At 37.6% G+C, this 18,230-nt stretch overlaps 1 protein-coding gene across 7 annotated transcripts in view; it reads left to right on the plus strand.

The window, feature by feature from the left end:
• The window catches only part of LOC115283916 (protein FAM122A-like), a 97,192-nt gene that overhangs the window by 35,636 nt on the left and 43,326 nt on the right, over positions 1-18,230 (plus strand). For 6 of the 7 annotated variants that reach the window (XR_003905092.1, XM_029930409.1, XM_029930405.1 and 3 more), the window contains 4 exons: positions 599-688; positions 1,085-1,173; positions 1,778-1,842; positions 5,436-5,520. Coding sequence is in view for 6 of the 7 variants with exons in the window: in XM_029930409.1 (XP_029786269.1) it covers positions 599-688; positions 1,085-1,173; positions 1,778-1,842; positions 5,436-5,520 (329 nt within the window). In the remaining variant the exon portion in view is untranslated. Of the gene's footprint in view, positions 1-598; positions 689-1,084; positions 1,174-1,777; positions 1,843-5,435; positions 5,521-10,793; positions 10,971-18,230 lie in introns of those variants that run through there. The other variant, XM_029930406.1, reaches the window with a different exon arrangement.

Here is an 18,230-nt window from a genome sequence, read left to right on the forward strand (position 1 = left end):
AGGTGTTGGCCCGAGCGAGTGAATCTACAAATGTGTTAGGACGTGGAAGGGAACACGTAACATAACTTTACTTGTGTCTCAGAAAAGAGAAGAGCACATTGTAAAGTCCTGCATTATGCGGTACTGATTCTGTCTGTATAAAACCCATGAACAATTTTTATAGCTGTAGTTACCTTTGCTGCCCCCTTTCTATCTTAGTTCTAACCAAATCCTTTTTGATTGTTTCCTGGACATTGAATTGTAGGCTTTAAAAACAAAGTACAGGTTAAACTGGAAGAGAAACATTTTAATTTAGGACTTGTGTATATACTAGTAAGTATTGCTCAATATCAAGTCCTCACATTCTACATCTCTGGGGACATCAGGTAAACCCCTCAACTTGCCATGTAGCTCTCTTTTCTAAAATGGTAAAGGGTATCTTTCCTTATTGAAGTGAGCCGCGGGTTCCTGGCTTGGGTTAGGATGACGCGAGCGCCTGGCCACTGCGGACCCGCAGACTCAGGAAGGGTCCCATTCCCCGCGCGACAGCTCTCTCCCTAAGTGTCTGACTAGGTGAGCAATTGCTTCTCCAACCATACACTGCTTTCTGCTTACACAGAGTGACAGTGATTTAGAGAAACCATCTTCAAAGTGCATTGATTTAATTCCAGTTCCCCCAGCACCTCCTGCCACCAGGGGGATTGGGAAGGTAAGAAAGGAGAGCCTAAGAATCTGTGTCCCTTGAAATATCCATGAAATATTAATATTTCACCACCCAAACTTTGGGGGGGGGATATATTTTGCTATAGTACATCTGACTCTAAGAGACAGTTTTCCCTCCTTTTCATTTCTTGAATTATTTTTTATAACAAAAGTTGCCAATTTTAAGAATATGATTTAATTATTTTTGGTAATTGTGTATAATCCTGTAACCATAACCATAACCCAGTTGTAAAACAGTTCCCACACTCTAAACAATGTCCTCATGATCTTTTGTGGTCCATTGCCTTCACCCCCCCCACCCCCGGCCCCAGCCCAGGAAACGACTGATCTGCTTTCTGAGAAGAGTGGTAGTTTTCAAACCTCTGTTCTCATTTGGTTTTAGCAATATTTTTCTCCATCGTTGCAAGCTTGTGTGAGTTACACCACTTTTCCTCCAAGCCCTATTCGCAGTCCTACACGACAGTTTCCAATGTAAGTTCATGTTGTATGAAAATACCAGATTGCTTATAAAATAAGAATTTGAGAAACTTAAAAGAAATTATAGCTCCAGGTTCTATGACAAACAAAGAAGTAACGTTTTTGGCTAAATTAAAATAAATGTCATTATTTTGGTTTATCATCTTGTATATTGAAAAGAATCAAGTGAGTTGGGAACACGTGAGAACACATGAACATTGGAAGCCTCAGTAACTCATCACCCTGCTCGAACAGAGTCTTCTTCTCCAAGCTTGTTGATAAGGATCAAAGCTAATTCTTGAGTTGGAAACAGCTGCCCTGGCTCATTTACACATGATTTTCCCCTTGATTCAACGCAAGTCACAACCAGAACAGTAGGTCTTTCTAGCTTTTTGCCTCCATAATTTAAAAAAATCCCGAGTCCTTCTAAATTGCAAGACAGTTTGCTACCCTGAGGCATTCCTGTTTCTAACTCAGATTTAGAGAAAAAGCAATAAAATGATGTAAATAGTACATAGTCCTTTTTTAGTGTATATCCTTAGATCTATTATAATGAAATAGTCATAGCTGGTTTTGTTCAAATTTTTTTCTGGTAATGATTGTGACAATTTTATTTTAGAAGAAGAAATCAAAGCCCCACCAACATTATTAGACCAAGTATATTTGGAGCATTAAAAAGAAAAGGTACTTTTATCTACTAGCAAAAATAAATATAGCTTTGAATTATTATTATTATAAGGTATTATATAAAATCAAGTGCTATAAAATTCATTTTAAAGGATTTATTTAAAATATATTTGATAAGTTACTAGAGTCCTTTCACTTTACTCAAACTCTGTAAAGAAAATTTTAAAAGCTATGAAGTGCTGAGGTGCCCGGGTGGCTCAGTCAGTAGAGCATGCAGCTAGGTCGTGGAGTTGTGAATACAGGCCCCACGGTGGGTGGAGAGCTTACTCAAAAATATAATCTTTAAAAAATTTTTTGAAGAGCTATAAAGTGCCATATGAATATGAATTGAGAAATTTAATTCCAGTCTATTACGATTTTTTGTTACATAAGTATAATTCCCCAGGCTATCTGCCCTAAGTGCTTGTGAAAACAATGCGGGGAATGAGGGAATGAACAGATCCAGTGAGTCACTCACCTTCCTATTCTGCTCAGTCCCGCCCCTGCCCCGCCTGCTGCCGCACCTCCTTGTTGACATCAGATGAATAAGTTGACACCAATCAGATGCACTTACTACACTAAAAATATATGTTAAGATGTATGTGTGTGCTCTGATGGTTCACTTCTTTATGGGGGTTAATTTTGGTTAAATATATGGAAAATAAGCCACTTACTTGATAATAAAAGGACAGTGGAAAAAACAGTAGTGTTTTTTTTTTCAATCCTACAACCCTGGGTCCCATTTCTCAATCCTGCCTCCCTAAGCTAGGTTAGTCTTCCTTTCTCATTAATACCACTACTGAGTTTTAAAGTTAATACAAAGTTTAACTATAATAGGGAGGGAAATGGATAAATAGGAAAGAAGGCTAAAAGTTTAAAATGTGTATTTGTGAAAAATCCATCAAGATAGGAAAGAAGAGGAGCACCTGGGTGGCTCAGTAGATTCAGTCTCCGACTCGATTTCCGCTCAGGTCCTGATCTCACGGTTCGTGAATTTGAGTCCTGCGTTGGGCCCTATGCTGACAGCACACAGCCTGCTTGGGATTCTCTCTCCCTCCCTCCCTCTCTGCCCCTCCTATAATCACTCTCTTTCTCTCTGTCTTTTTCAAAATAAGTAAAATAATCTTTTAAAAGGGTACCTTTATAAAAAGATAGGAAAGAAGGAGAAGAAGAAAAAGAGGAGGAAGAGGGAGAATAAAAGGGGAAGGGTAAGGGGAAGGAGAGCAAACTATAGGGAAAGAAATTGAAATGTACTTCAGTTTTCGATGTATTTTGGATAAGTTAATGGCAGTTGCCCTAATAACACATCTATGTCAGCATGTACTTATTATATTTTAAGACTAGGACTAGATCAGTTTTGGGAAACACTCTTTTAAACTCAGCACATTGTTTTATGATGATGGGTCAACAACCTAGCTTAGGGGTCTTTTGCCTGTACTGTGAAGTTGGGGGCTAGTGTTGACAAAGCATTTAAATATATTAATAGTTTAGGAGCTGTTAGAAAGTTGAGGTCATTTCAGTATTTCAAATAAAATATATTTGGGGCACCTGGCTGACTCAGTTGGTGGGGCATGTGACTCTTGATCTTAGTTAGGGTTGTGAGTTTGAGCTCCACGTTGAATGTAGGGATTACTTAAAAATAAAATCTTTAAAATAAATAAGTAAATAAAATACACTTAAATCAAAGACAGTGTTTTACTAAATTAAAATTCTCCTTTTAAGACATTTATTCATAAAATGTTTTTATAACATTGAAAATTCCTGGAATTTTCTTAGAATTTATTATTTATTTATTTATTCAAGTTTATTTATTTTGAGAGTGCACATGCATGCACAAGTGGGGTAGGGGTAGAGAGAGAGGGAGAGAGAAAGAGAATCCCAAGCAGACTCCACTCTGGCAGCACAGAGCCTGATGTGGAGCTTGATCTCAAGAACTATGATACCATGACCTGAGGCGAAATCAAGAACCAGACACTTAACCGAATGAGCCACCCAAGTGCCCCCAAATCTGACTCACAAAATTATTTTTATATTACAATTTTGACGTAATAGACTTGGTTTCTGCCCAGTGTCTTGGTGGGTGTAGCGTGTCTCACACAAGCCTCTTGTATCCGGTTTTCAGTTGCTCTGCAGGATGACTGCCTCACTCAGTTCTCTGAGGTCCCCGTCAGAACTCCAAAGCAAATTCCACATGTACTACATAGTCTGGAGTTTAATTCAGACCATATTCTGAATATAGCCTATATAAGTTTGGTAAGAATTCATCTGGCATTTTAGGTAGAGTGACAGATTAAACAAATTTAATTTTATTTATCTGTTTTAGAATATGAATATCCATTTGGGAAACACACAACGGTGTCCTGTTTGGAACCTATTAATGAAATATTGGGAAAGAGGGCATAAAAAAGAGGTTCTGGGTGGGAGAGGAAACACAATGAGGACTGTAAACAACGGCAGAGAGTATGAGATCGCTGTCAGAATCCCCCAAGCGTAGGAAGGCATGTTGTTTGGTGGTGAGCTACACTTACTCGCACTGGGTATAAGCCAGAGCAAATAAGGCTTCTGGTAGGAGGCCTGAGAAATCTGCAGAAATCGGACAGCTGTAAAGAGCATTTTATAAGGTAATAATGGTTTCAGCAAAGAGCGTTTCCATGTTCTTCTATGATGAATTTGTTTTGATTTGTCTTTTAATTTAAACCCCAAAGGAGAGGTGAGTAGTTTTTCCATAATGGTATAATGGTAATCTGGCATGGGACAGGATACCCAGACGTCTTTTGAGTTTAAGAGCCATGATTATACTACAAAAGTAGGTCTGTGGAATTTCTATTCGTAGAATATATTATCCTAGGGATAACTTTAATTTATTTTTAAGTAAACTTTGTGCCCAACATGGGGTTTGAACTAACAACTGAGAGTTGTGCGCTCCACTGACTGAGCCAGCCAAGAGCCCTATCCCTAGGGGCATTTTTTAATGAGTAGGTGGCCTTAGTGTTTCATCACTCATATATATTCCACCCTACGAGTTATGGGCTTGAACCTTAGTTTTCTCTCATCCATACGTGATTATCACATGATTATGTAACACTGTGTAGATTTTACCATTTACTTTGACTTAAGATGACAGCAGTACAGTTTTTTAACATTAGATGCTTCTCCTTATTCTTTAAAAATATATTTATTTTGTTGGTTGTATGCCATAAAAATAATTGTATATTTTTGGCAAAATAAATATAGCAATAATCTAAACATTTAAAATAAGGAATGAGATTAAATCATGATATGGCCTTACTACATAGCTCTATAAAATGACACTGCAGCATTTAGTTAATAATGTGAGAAAATTATACTCATTAACAACAAAAAAAATAGATAACCTATCAGTATTATATACAAATCCAATCTTGTTTATAAAGAATCCTGTATATACACACATATTTAGGAATTACTAGAAACTGGTGGTCTCTCGGTAATGAGGAAGTAAAACTCTTTGCTTTGTGTTTTTATGTATTTTCTAAATCATTTGTAATGAACAAGTTTTTATTTTAGCAATTAAAAGCAAAAGCAAATTAGATAAAACATATTCTGCCCTGATCTGCCTTTTTTTGTCACAGGTGAAATGCTAGCTGAAGATCAGCCTAAGAGAGTTTTCCAAGGCACAACTGACGTGCTTTCTTCCAATACTGACGTGAATGTTTGGTGAGTATTAGCATGAATTCTTAAACACTCATTGGCCAGTTTTCACTTGGCTTTTAAGTTTGTTTTTACTATTGTATGTATTCAGAAGTATGGTATATTATTAAATATTTTTAGAACTTGTCAAACTAATATTCCAAGTGGATGCTATTCACTTTAGTTCTTCTCCCTAACATTTATGTGTGACATTAATATATTAATACATATTTAGAAATGGGGCTTGGGCATTTGATTAAGAGGTATTAGAGAAATATATAAAAATGCAAGCTTGGAAAAAAATTATCTTCTGCCTATCTTTTCTACCTTGGATTTTTGTGTGCTTCATTATTGAAAAGTGGGCCAAGACAGCATGTTTTAATAATCAAAATGGGAAATACAGTGAATGGGTTTTTGTTTATTATCATTCTTGGTTTTATTTTACTGCTCTTAGGAAATTGCTCTTGTTGCTAGGGCCAGTTCTTTGCTTCACATATTTTGTATTTATTTGGAGACAAAGCAGAGTACATGGAGATCTTTTGAATTCTGTTATCACTGAATGGCATTTTCTTCCCCTAGTCTATCTTCAGATAGTCTTTTTTATTTTTTTTTTAATGTTTATTTGTTTTTGAGAGAGAGAGAACGCAAGCAGAAGCGGGGGAGGGGCAGAGAGAGGGAGATACAGAATCCAGAACAGGTTCCAGGCTCTGAGCTATCAGCACAGAGCCCGATAATGGGACTCAAACTTGAGAATGGTGGCAAGACCATGACCTGAGCTGAAGTCGGGACACTTAATCGGCTGAGCCACCCAGGCGCTCCTGTCTTCAGATGTCTTGACAGAAGCAGTAGCAGTGCAGGCTCTTCTTGTAATTCTCCAGTTAGAATCAGCGCTGTCGTAAACTGCCGTGTAGACTTCTGACTCTCTTTCTCCATTCATCGTTGTAGACGAACTTTCAAGTACATGCTTCATCCATCCCAAGAATTTCTCACCATTGGAGAAACACACATTTGCTTTTCTGTCTCCCCCTCCCTCTCCCTTTACACACACACACACACACACACACCTCTACATACATGTTAGAGCAATAACAGAATTGTACATTATAGGGGCACCTGGGTGGCTCAGTCAGTTAAGCATCTGACTTCGACTCAGGTAGTGATCTCATAGTTTGTGAGTTTGAGCCCCGCATTGGGCTCTGTGCTGGCAGCGTGAGCTTGCTTGGAATTCTGTGTCTCTTCCTTTCTGTTTGCCCCTCCCTGCTCATGCTCTGTCTCTCTCTCTCTAAATAAATAAATAAACTTAAATAATTGTATGATATAAACTATTTCCTATTACTTTATTTTTTCAGTTTCTTAAAATTCTGTTTATCTACAGAACTTGCATGTCTAATTCCTGTGTATGCCCTTAAAAGCAATGTGGTAATATTTTCAAAGATGTTTTCCAAGTAAGAGCTGTATTGAAGATACAGTCATACATCTTCAAACTGCTAATTTGTAGAAACATGTTGCACCTTGACTTTTTAAAAACATATTTCAGAGCTCTATTTTATGAATAAGTAGATAAAATTGTAAGTTGTAACAAAATATAATTGTCCCATTAATCAACAAGTAAAATAATTTTTAAAATTATGTACTGAATGGCCATGTTAGTTCTTGATATTTTCAATAATTGGAAAAATCACCTGTCTTACAACATATTCTGTTTAACTTTTTAAAAAATGTTTATTTAGAGAGAATGCACACGTGGGGGAGGGCCAACATGAAACCCAGATTGGGGCACCATGCGGGGCTCAATCTCACAAACATGAAATCATGACGTGAGCTAAAATCAGAGAGTCAGATGCTTAACCAGCTGAGCCGCCCCTGAGAGCAGGTTTGACAGCTAAGCTAGTTATACATGCTGGCGCAAGCATTGCCTCTTTTGCACACGAATCCTTAGGAATGGTTAGGGGAAACATGATGAAAAAAAGCTAATTGAGTAGCAGGAAAATAATATGTAATTGGGGCTTACTCAATTTGTACTTAACCTGATTATCCCTGATCAATTTTATATTCTAATTAAGTGTGGAAAAACAATGTTGATAAATTGTGGTCTTTTAGACTTCTATGAATTACTTTTTATTCATCATCATGACTACTGATTTGATTAAATAAGGCTTAATAAGTTAGGGTTTTTCTGCAAGAATCCTGTGCCTCCAGTTGTTCCCTACGGGCTATAAAGGTCTGTTTAAACCCTAATTTTGTATTTAAGGCTTAAGGGTTTTCTGAATAAGAAAATTATATGTTAAAAATGTAAAATGTGAGGGAAGTGCTCTAAGTAATTGAGGATAGCATTAGCATTTTGAAAAATAGAAATGTATCCTCATGAAATGAACTTGAGAATTAGTTTTCATTTCCTCAGCTAACAAAATAGGACTGATTATCTAAAATGTTTATAAAAAGTTTTCCCTTGTCATTAGAAATAATCAGAATGATGAAAATCTGATGTAGGTATGCCCCACATGGGAAAAAGACTTATACCAAGAAGTGTTTGACAGTGGCCCCAGTGGAATTAATGGCTAGATATGCGGGGGAAGATTCTGTTCACCTACGAATAAGTGAATATTTATGAGATGACTGGGATCGTGATGGTCTCCAGAAACTGGGACAGGATTCTACAAATTGGCCAAGGACAAGCGAACTGTCATATCGCCTCTGTTGCCCAGCTTCTATCCTTGCGTGACCCTGAGTGCGCCAACTGAGAACATACCCAGGGGCTCCCATGGGATGAGGTGTGGTGGCAGTGATGTTCCTTGCTGAAACTGTAGGTCGTTGACAGACCAAAAAGTGTGTCCTTACGTATTGTTGACACTTTAGCCAAAAGAAAAGTCTTGCAGGATAAAAAACTCTTGGAGTTTAAAACTTTAGAGTACAAAAACCAAGGATGAAGACAGTGAGCAGTGGGGACAGGACTGGCACTCAGTTGTACAAGGAACTTTCAATCAATAACTCTTGGTCATCTTGACAGTCTCAATAAACTTCTCTCAACTCAGACAATTCCATTAAACTCTGTTCAGTTAGTTTTTAGTTAGTTGTACTCTAGGATGCCACACTTACTATAATATGCTCAGAATCAAGAACTTTGTAGTCAACTTTCCAGTCCGTTGCCTTTTGAGGTTTTGTATTAGGAAGATCTGTTGAAATGATTTTCATTTCTTCATTTCTTATTTTTAATGCTTATTTATTTATTTTGAGAGAGAAAGAGAGCAGGGAAGGGACAGAGAGGGAGAGAGAGAATCCTAAGCAGACTCCACACTGTCAGCACAGAGCCTCACATGATGCTCAATCCTGTGAACTGTGAGACCATGATCTGAGCTGAGATCAAGAGGCACATGTACCCCAGTGTTCATAGCGGCACTTTCAACGATAAGCCAAATCATGGAAAGACCCTCAATGTCCATCCACTGATGAATGGATCAAGAAGATGTGATATATATATATATATATATATATATATACAATGGAGTACTACATGGCAATGAGAAAGAATGAAATCTGGCCATTTGTAGCAAAGTGAATGGACCTCGAGGGAGTCATGCTAAGCGAAATAAGTCAGGCAGAGGAGGACAGATACCATATGTTGTCACTCATAGGTCTAACAGGAGAGACCTAACGGGACCATGGGAAGGAAAAAGTGGGGGGGGAAAGAGTTGGGGAGACGGAGGGAGGCAAATCATGAGAGACCTTTGAATGCTGAGAACAAACTGGGGGCTGAGGAGGGAGGGGGGAAGGGGAAGGGGGATGATGGACGTGGAGGGGGGCACTTTCGGGGAAGAGCACTGGGTGTTATATGGAAACCAACTTGGTAATAAACTATTTTAAAAAAAAGTCAGACACTTAACTGACTAAGCCACTCCAGTGCCCCATTTCTTAAATGATTTTGAAACCAAAGGAGTACTAATTTTTACATGATGAGATTTTGTGGCTGATTTATTTTTATTTTTTTTTGTTTCATGTTTTTATTTAAATTCTAGTTAGCTAACAGAGTGTAATGTTTGTTTCAGAAGAATTTAGTGATTTCTCAATTGCATATAACACCCAGTACTCATCACAAATGCCCTTCTTATTGCCCGTCACCTTACCCACCTCCCTCCATCAGTCCTCAGCTTGTTCTCTGTAGTTACGGGTCTCTTATGGTTTTCCCCCTCCCCTGTCTCTCTGCTTCTCTGCTTCTCTGCTTCTCTCTCCTTCTCTCTGTCTTTTTTCCCTTATGTTCATCTGTTTTGTTTCTTAAATTCCACATGAGTGAAATCGTATGGGACTTGTCTTTTTCTGATTGACTTATTTCACTCAGTATAATACATTCTAGCTCCATCCACGTCATTGCAAATGACAAGATTTCATTCTTTTATATGGCTGAGTAATATTACATTGTGTATATATATCACATCTTCTTTACTTATTCATCACTTGATGGACATTTTGTCTCTTTCCATAATTTGCATATTGTTGATAGTGCGGCTATAAACTTCAGGGTGCATGTATCTCTTCGAATCAGTGTGTATCCTTTTGGTAAATACCTAGTAGTACAGTTGCTGGGCAGGGAAATACAAATTAAAACTACAGTGAGATATCACCTCATACCTGTCGGAGTGGTTGACTTTTTTAAATTACAGCAAGATTGTATTTTGTCATCCTAAACATGCCGAAGGATCATAATGTCAGTTTTCATAGTAAAAGGCACACATTTGTTTTCTAGGGCTGCCGTAACAAAGTTCCACAAACTGGGTAGCCTAGACAGTCAAAATAGCTTATATCCTAGTTCTGGAGGCTGAAAGTCCAAGATCAAGGTATCAACAGAATTGGTTCCTTCTGGAGGCTCTGAGAGAAAATTTGTGAATGTTTCTCGCCTGCTTTCTGGTAGTTGCCAGAAACCCTTGCCTTGCCGACATATCGCTCCAGTCTGTCTCTGTCGTCATGTGGGCTTCTCCCTGGGTCCCTGTGTTTTCATGTAGTTCTTATAGAGACACCAGTCATTGGATTTAGGGTCCAGGCCAATCCAGTCCGACTTCACCTTAGCTTGATTACATCCACAAAGAACTTAAGGTCACGTTCACAGGTACTGGGAGTTAAGGACTTTCACATTATCTTTTTGTATACACAGTTTAACCCGTAGCAGGATACTTTTAGAATTTTTATTTTGATTCATTTTTCTTGTTTTTAAAATCCTCTATTTTATAACCCATTTTTAAAAATATGAGAACAAGATGTGAATATATTGAACATAGCATTGGTATGTCTTCTTTCTTATTTTATTTTAGTGCCCACGTGAGCGGGGGAGAAACGCATAGTGAGTAAGAGAAAGACTCTTAAGCAGGCTCCACGCTCGGCCCAGAGCCCAATGCAGGGCTCAATCCCATGAACCTGGGATCATGACCTGAGCCGAAATCAAGAGTCAGATGCTCAACTGACTGAGCTGCCAAGGCTCCATTATCTCGTTCTTATATATGATAAATATATGGTTGTTTATAAGAAATCTTGTTTTTATATATCATAAATATATGCTTGTTTATAAATAATCTTGTTCTTATAAATGATAAATATATGCTTGTTTATAAATATATATATGTATGTGTATGTACATACACACTGGTTTTCACGTTGTCAATAAAAGGATAAATGAAAGTGGAAGTATGTTTCTAAAATATTTTCTTTTTTTTTAAATTTATTTTGAGAAGAGAGAAAATATGAATGGGGGAGGGACAGAGGGGGGGGCGGGGAGAGTGAGAATCCTAAGCAGGTTTCATGCCCAGGGTGGACCCCTATGTGGGGCTTGAACTCATAAACCTTGAAATTGTGACCTGAGCCAAAACTCAAGACTTGGATGCTTAACCAACTGAGCCACCCAAATGCCCCTGCTTTTAAAATATTTTCATGGTATCATTTTTAAACCTTAAATATGTATTCATGTTCAATCAAATGTTCCTACTTATAATGTTATAAAAGAGCAGCATTCCAGATTCATCCTGACAGAGGACCCACTGTATTAATAAGTTAGATTCTCAAGTCAGAGTAAAAAATACAGTTCTTAAGATTTATAATAACTAAACCAATCAAGCTGATGATTTCAAGTATATTCAACTAAGTATCTAATGAATACTTTCTGTTTGTAGGAATCGCTACTTAAAATTGTAGGATATATGAAGATGAGTGAAATGCCATCCCTATCTTCAAGCAGAATAACATAAGTACAAAAATAATAATGATACAAGGCAATCTAAGATGACTGCAGAGGCACAAATGAAAGGATGTCTGAACTGTAAATGTAGGAGAGGAAGATAATATTGGCATGCTAGGATTTTAGAAGCCTTTTAGTATACCTCTCAATGCAGAAATCCTGTTAAGAATTCTACTCAAATGATCTTTTAGCCTTAGTTTGAAATCTTGCAGTAATGAACTGACTCTCTCACACAATAGTTCATTCTGCTGTTGGACAACTCTCAGTATCAGAAAGCTCATAGGTTAAAACGGGGGAATGGGGTTAGAATTTGTATCCAGGTGGCCTGTTTCATGTGTTATTAAAAGCAGGCGAGTTAAGATTCTAATTCTGTATTAATCTTTATCCCTGCTCCTTGAATTATTATTACTTCCACTAAGCATATATTTAATCTCATCTCCTAAATGAATTTTTAAAATTCACCTAGAAGCAACTATATGTAAATATCCGTGATGAAAATGCACATACGATACTTTGGATATCTATGGAGAAAACTAATTACAATATGCCTCAAGTGTTTTTAAATATTTTCAATCTTAAAAGTTGAGCTTCTTGATTTTTTTTTTGAGGAACCTCCACACTGTTTTCCAGACTGGCTGCACCAGTTTACATTCCCACCAACAGTGTAGGAGGGTGCCCGTTTCTCCACGTCCTTGCCAGCATCTATGGTTTCCGGATTTGTTCATTTTAGCCACTCTGACTGGTGTGAGGTGGTATCTCAGTGTGGTTTTGATTTGTATTTCCCTTATGATGAGTGATGCTGAGCATCGTTTCATGTGCCTGTTGGCCATCTGGATGTCCTCTTTGGAGAAGTGTCTGTTCAGGTCTTCTGCCCATTTCTTCACTGGATTATTCATTTTTAGGGTATGGATTTTAGTGAGTTCCTTGTAGATTTTGGATACTAGCCCTTTATCTGATACGTCATTTGCATCTATCTTTTCCCATTCTGTCAGTTGCCTATTAGTTTTCTTTATTGTTTCCTTTGCAGTGCAGAAGCTTTTTATCTTGATGAGGTCCCAAGAGTTCAGTTTTGCTCTTGATTCCTTTGCCTTTGGGGATGTGTCGAGTAGGAAATTGCTGCAGTTGAGGTCAAGGATGCTGTTTCCTGCTTTCTCCTCTAGGGTTTTGATGGTTTCCTGTCTCACATTCAGGTCCTTCAGCCATTTTGAGTTTCTTTTTGTGTAAGATGTAAGAAAGTGGTCTAGTGTGTTGCTGTCCGGTTCTCCCAATATCACCTGTTAGAGAGGCTATCTTTTTTACATTCGATAAACTGGTACAACCGCTCTGGAAAACAGTGTGGAGGTTCCTCAAAAATTAACAGTGGAACTCTCCTATGACCCAGCAATAACACTGCTAGGAATTTACCCAAGGGATACAGGAGTGCTGAGGCATAGAGGCACGTGTACCCCAATGTTCATAGTGGCACTTTCAATGATGGCCAAATCATGGAAAGAGCCTAAATGTCCATCACCTGATGAATGGGTCAAGAAGATGTGGTTTATATATACAATGCAGTATTACATGGCAATGAGAAAGAATGAAATCTGGCTGTTTGCAGCAACATGGATATAACTTGAGGGTGTCATACTAAGTGAATTAAGTCAGGCAGAGAAGGACAGATACCATATATTTCACTCATAAGTGTAACAGGAGAAACTTAACAGAGGACCATGGTGGGGGGAAGGGGGAAAAAGAGTTAGGGAGAGGGAAGGAGGCAAATTGTGAAAGACTCTTAAATGCTGAAACAAACTGAGGACTGAAGGGGGAGGGTGAAGGGGGGTGATGGACATGGAGGAGGGCACTTGTGGGGAAGAGCACTGGGTGTTATATGGAAACCAACTTGACAATAAAGTATAAAAAAAAAGTTGAGCTTGAAAACTATGTAGGTAGACTTCACTGTCAGATTATTGAATCTATGCATTTAGAAAAGGCCCAAGAACAGTAAGTACTGTGGCAAAAAGGTAACTTTGTTTTCCTTCAATTCCATCATATCTACAGATTTCTTACACTATGGTAAATGAGATTGCTTTTTATAAATGTCTATAATGTATGGGTGGAAAGAGTCATGTATAGGAATCATGGAACCTTGCTCAACTTTCTTAATCGTGGGAGACTTAATGACCAAGGCCTCTCAGAAGAAATGCATTAAGTTAATACAGTTATTAACTGAATCCTACAAATTGACCAATAGGCGCACGCTGTCTCTCTCTCTGTCTCTCTCTCTCTCTCTCTCTCTCTGTGTGTATATATATATATATATATATATATATATATATATATATATACACATATATATATGAAATTGGAGATCTCCATGGCATCACTGACTTTAAGCTGGTAACATAACTGTTTATGTTAACCTTTTAGGAGAATTACCCAATTATATTATGAGTATAGGAGTCAGAAGACCTGGCTTTGGCTCCAACTGTGTCACTAGCTCCGTGTGACTTTCAGCAGGTTGCTTCACGAGTCAGGGCTTCAGATTTCCAATCTGTAAAATAAGGTCCTTTCTGTCACTTAAAATTTTATTGATTCTGTAAAAACACCTGCCTTCATCTTTGCTACTGTAACAGTGAAATTCATGATGGCATTAAGCTTCTGAAGGCTTTAAGAAAATATTTATGAAATTAAAGAGCTTTATTCCTAATATTTTGATTCTTTCTGGCAACAAGAACCTGATTTTCTTCAGCCTCTTGCATAGTTCGATGAATCACACATACTTTATGATGAAATGTGGAAAGCTCATTTTCCCCTGGTTTCTTGTTTTGTGTGGATAAATGGTCCTCTCAGGATTTCCATATTAATACAAGTTCCCACTCACCATAAAGCACTCAGCATAAAATATTCTTTCTAGTAACTACAGCTTGAGACAAAACAAAAATAAAGATACATTTGATGTGTTCCTTTCTGAGAAGCAAAGGAGACAGGGCAAAAAGCTACATCAACTATAAAAACCGTGTCACAATGCATATTCGGAAGTGCTCACCTAGTACTAAATAGACCACTAGCAAAATAGTTTTTATTTTTCCTTGATAATTAAGATATGGCTATAAGAAAAACCTTCTGTCTTCAGCTTAGTTGATTTCATGGCATGGCTCTTGTGCTTGGTAACTCTCCATTGAACACAAAAGAGGACACACTTGAAAGTCGCCAACAGCGAGTTTGTGACTTTGTGCTGAGGAAAGAAATATTTTGAAATCACATTATCCAGCAGAGGAACCTAATTATGCTTTCCATTTCTAGTCTCACTCTTCTGAAGTTTGCTTCCTTAACTAGACTAATATTAAACTCTGCAGTAGTTTACACTGAATCCTATTCTTAGATAATCTTTTCATAGGTGTGAAGTCTCTGGAAAGGAAGGTGCTGAGGCTAGTATGTTGGGACTGTCAAGGGAAGTTCAGCTAAAACTCTCTTAAACTTGACTTGGAATACGTTACCATGCCACATTGATTAGCAGATTTTTAAAATCTTTATTCATTTTTTGAGAGAGCAGGAACAGATTTATTTTTTTAATGTTTATTCATTTTCTGAGAGAGTGTGAGCACAAGTGCAGGAGGGGCAGAGAAAGAGGGAGACAATCCAAAGCAGACCCCAGGCTCTGAGCTGTCAGTACAGAGCCTGACACAGGGCTTGAACTCAGAAACCACGGGATCATGACCCGAGCTGAAGTGGGATGCTCAACCAAGTGAGTTGCCCCTCACTAGCAGAGATTTAAAATTTGTTTGTAGTTGACATGGCTGTTGAGATTATGGGGAAAGTGGTGTTTGAATTCACTGCAGTGAGTCCTTAATGTCCTTTGTGGAGGACGTTTGCTGGTATGTATCAGAAGCCTTCAAAATGTGCACATCTTTTGATACAGCGATTCTTCTAAACATTTTTCTTAGGGAAAAGTATGGGACAGGTTGAAAAGGATGTTTGATGTTGTGAAAAACACAATGTTTTTTTAAAAAATGTAATATTTTCAACAAGTGGTGCTGAGGCAACTGAATATCCACATGCCAAATAGTAAAGTTGGATTCCTACCTCACACCATATATAAAAATTGGCCAAAATGGATCAAGGACCTAAATATTAAGATCTGAAACCATTACATTCTTAGGGAAAAAACAGGGGTAAATCTTCATTACTTCGGGTTTGGAAGTGGATTCTTAGATATCTCACTAAAAACATGAGCAACTAAAGAAAAAAATACATCAGTTGAACTTTACCAAATTAAGAACTTTTGTACCTCAAAGGACATTTAACAAGACAGTGAAAATACAACAAAAAATTTGTAAATCATATCTGATGAGTTTAATCCAGAATATGTAAAGAAGTCTTATAACTCAGCCACAAAAATGAACAACCCAATTAAAATATGGGCAAAGGACTATGAATAGACATTTCTCCCAAGAAGTTATACATCTGGCCAATAAGCATATGAAAAGATGTTAAATATCATTAGTCATTAAAGAAATGCAAATCAAAACCACAAAGCAGTATCACTTCATACCCACTGGGTGGCTATAATAAAAAAGATAATAACAAGTGTTGGTGAGGAGGTGGAGAAATAGAGGGCCCATGTACACCGCAGGATCAAACGGAAAATAGTGTGGTGACTGTGGAAAACATTTTGGCAGCTCCTCAAAATATTCAATATAGAATTATCGTAAGATCCTTGATCTTACAGTCCACTCCTTGAAAACAAGGACTGAAATAGACACTTGTATGCTATTCTTCCCTGTGGCATTATTCACAATAGCCAAAAGATGGCAACAACCCCAGTGTTCATCACCAGATGGATGGGTCAATATTTATTACATACATACAGTGGGATGTTGTTCAGCTATGAAAAGGAATGAAGTTCTGGTACATACTACAACATGGATGCAACTTGAAAACGTGATGCTAAGTGAAATAAGCCAGACACCAAAGGAGAAACATTGCACGACTCCACGCACGTAAGATATTTAAAATAGATAAATTCATAGAGACAGAAAGTAGATTACAGGTTACTAGGGGCTGGAGGGAGGGAGGAGGGGGAGTTATTCATAATGGGTATAGAGTTTCTGCTTGGGATGATGAAAAAGTTTTGGAAATAGATAATGGGAATGGCTGTGTATTGTGAGTGTAATCAATGCCACAGAATTGCATACTTAAAAGTAGTTAAAATGGCAAGTTCTATGTAAAAAATGAGAAACCTAGTATTTAACACTAACAGATTGGTTAAGCTATCATTTCTTAGGGTGTTTTATAAAATATGAGTAGGTTAAGTGTCCTGAAGAATGAAAGATGGTGAAGGCCATGGGGAGTCTATGGTTAAGTAAGTTTAGGAAAACCCATTGAAATAGTTTCTTTAACATCATGAAAGCCCAGCAAAAGAGTTATAGTATGAAGCATTTTTAAACTGTTTAAGTTCTTGTTTTTAGGGTCATCTTGTGGGATTTATGTTATGTACACCCTTTGGAAAACACCAGGTTAAACAAATTCCATTCACTCCATGGAAATCTGTGTACCCATTAAGAATGGTCGTATATCACTTGACGTGGAAAAGATGTTTACACTATATTGCAAAGTAAAAAAGCAATGTGATTAATGGGATTTCATTTTTGTTTTAAACAAGTATATATATATTTAAAAGGATATATAACAGAAAAAACTTTGTAAGACTATATGCCAAAATGTTTAAGTCTCTGGGTGGTAGGAAGAGGGACGATTTTGTTTTCATTTGTTTTTCTCTTTGCTTATCTGTATCTTCATATTTTTCCACATGGAATAGTTGTATAATCAAGAAATAGTAGAAGTTAAATGTATTTTAGAAAGTTATCTGCAGTTATTACTTATGTGAGGGAGGGATGAGAAGGACCCCCTTACTCTTCTTGAACTGTACTTACTTTTACTTGAACTTTCATCAAAGGAGAGTCAAAGGGCCTTTCAACTATTAGAAAGTTCTGCTCATTCAAAAATTCTCCCTGATATTGAACTGAAATCTACCTTCCATCGTTTGAACTAATTTGCCCTGACGAATGCCACAAAACAAGCAAAATCCATCTCCTCCTAATAACGAGTATTAGTGACTATGTGAAGAAACAAAACCCTTGGACATTGCTGACCAGAAGGTAGTGACTGTGGAAAATATTTTAGCAGTCCCTCAAAATAGTAAACAGAGAATTATGATATGATCCAAGAATTCCACTCCTTGAAAACCAGGACCCAAACGGATACTTGTATGCTAATGTTCCTTGCGACAGCCAAAAGGTGGCAACAACCCAGGGGCCCATCACCAGATATTTGGCAACAGCAGCCATGTCCCCATGAATCTATTCTCCTCTATGTTTCCATTCTAGTCTTTATGAGATGGTTTCCAGACCTTGTTACCATCTTAGCCATTGGCCCTAAACATTTTCCAGTTCCTCAGCATCCTTCAAATGTGGTGCCCAGAAATGACCCCAACACACTACACCTTTTTTTTTTTTTTGGCATCTCATTGTCTGTTCCTTTA

Source organism: Suricata suricatta, chromosome X, assembly GCF_006229205.1.
Source record: "Suricata suricatta isolate VVHF042 chromosome X, meerkat_22Aug2017_6uvM2_HiC, whole genome shotgun sequence".
In the NCBI taxonomy this organism is placed as follows: domain Eukaryota; kingdom Metazoa; phylum Chordata; class Mammalia; order Carnivora; family Herpestidae; genus Suricata; species Suricata suricatta.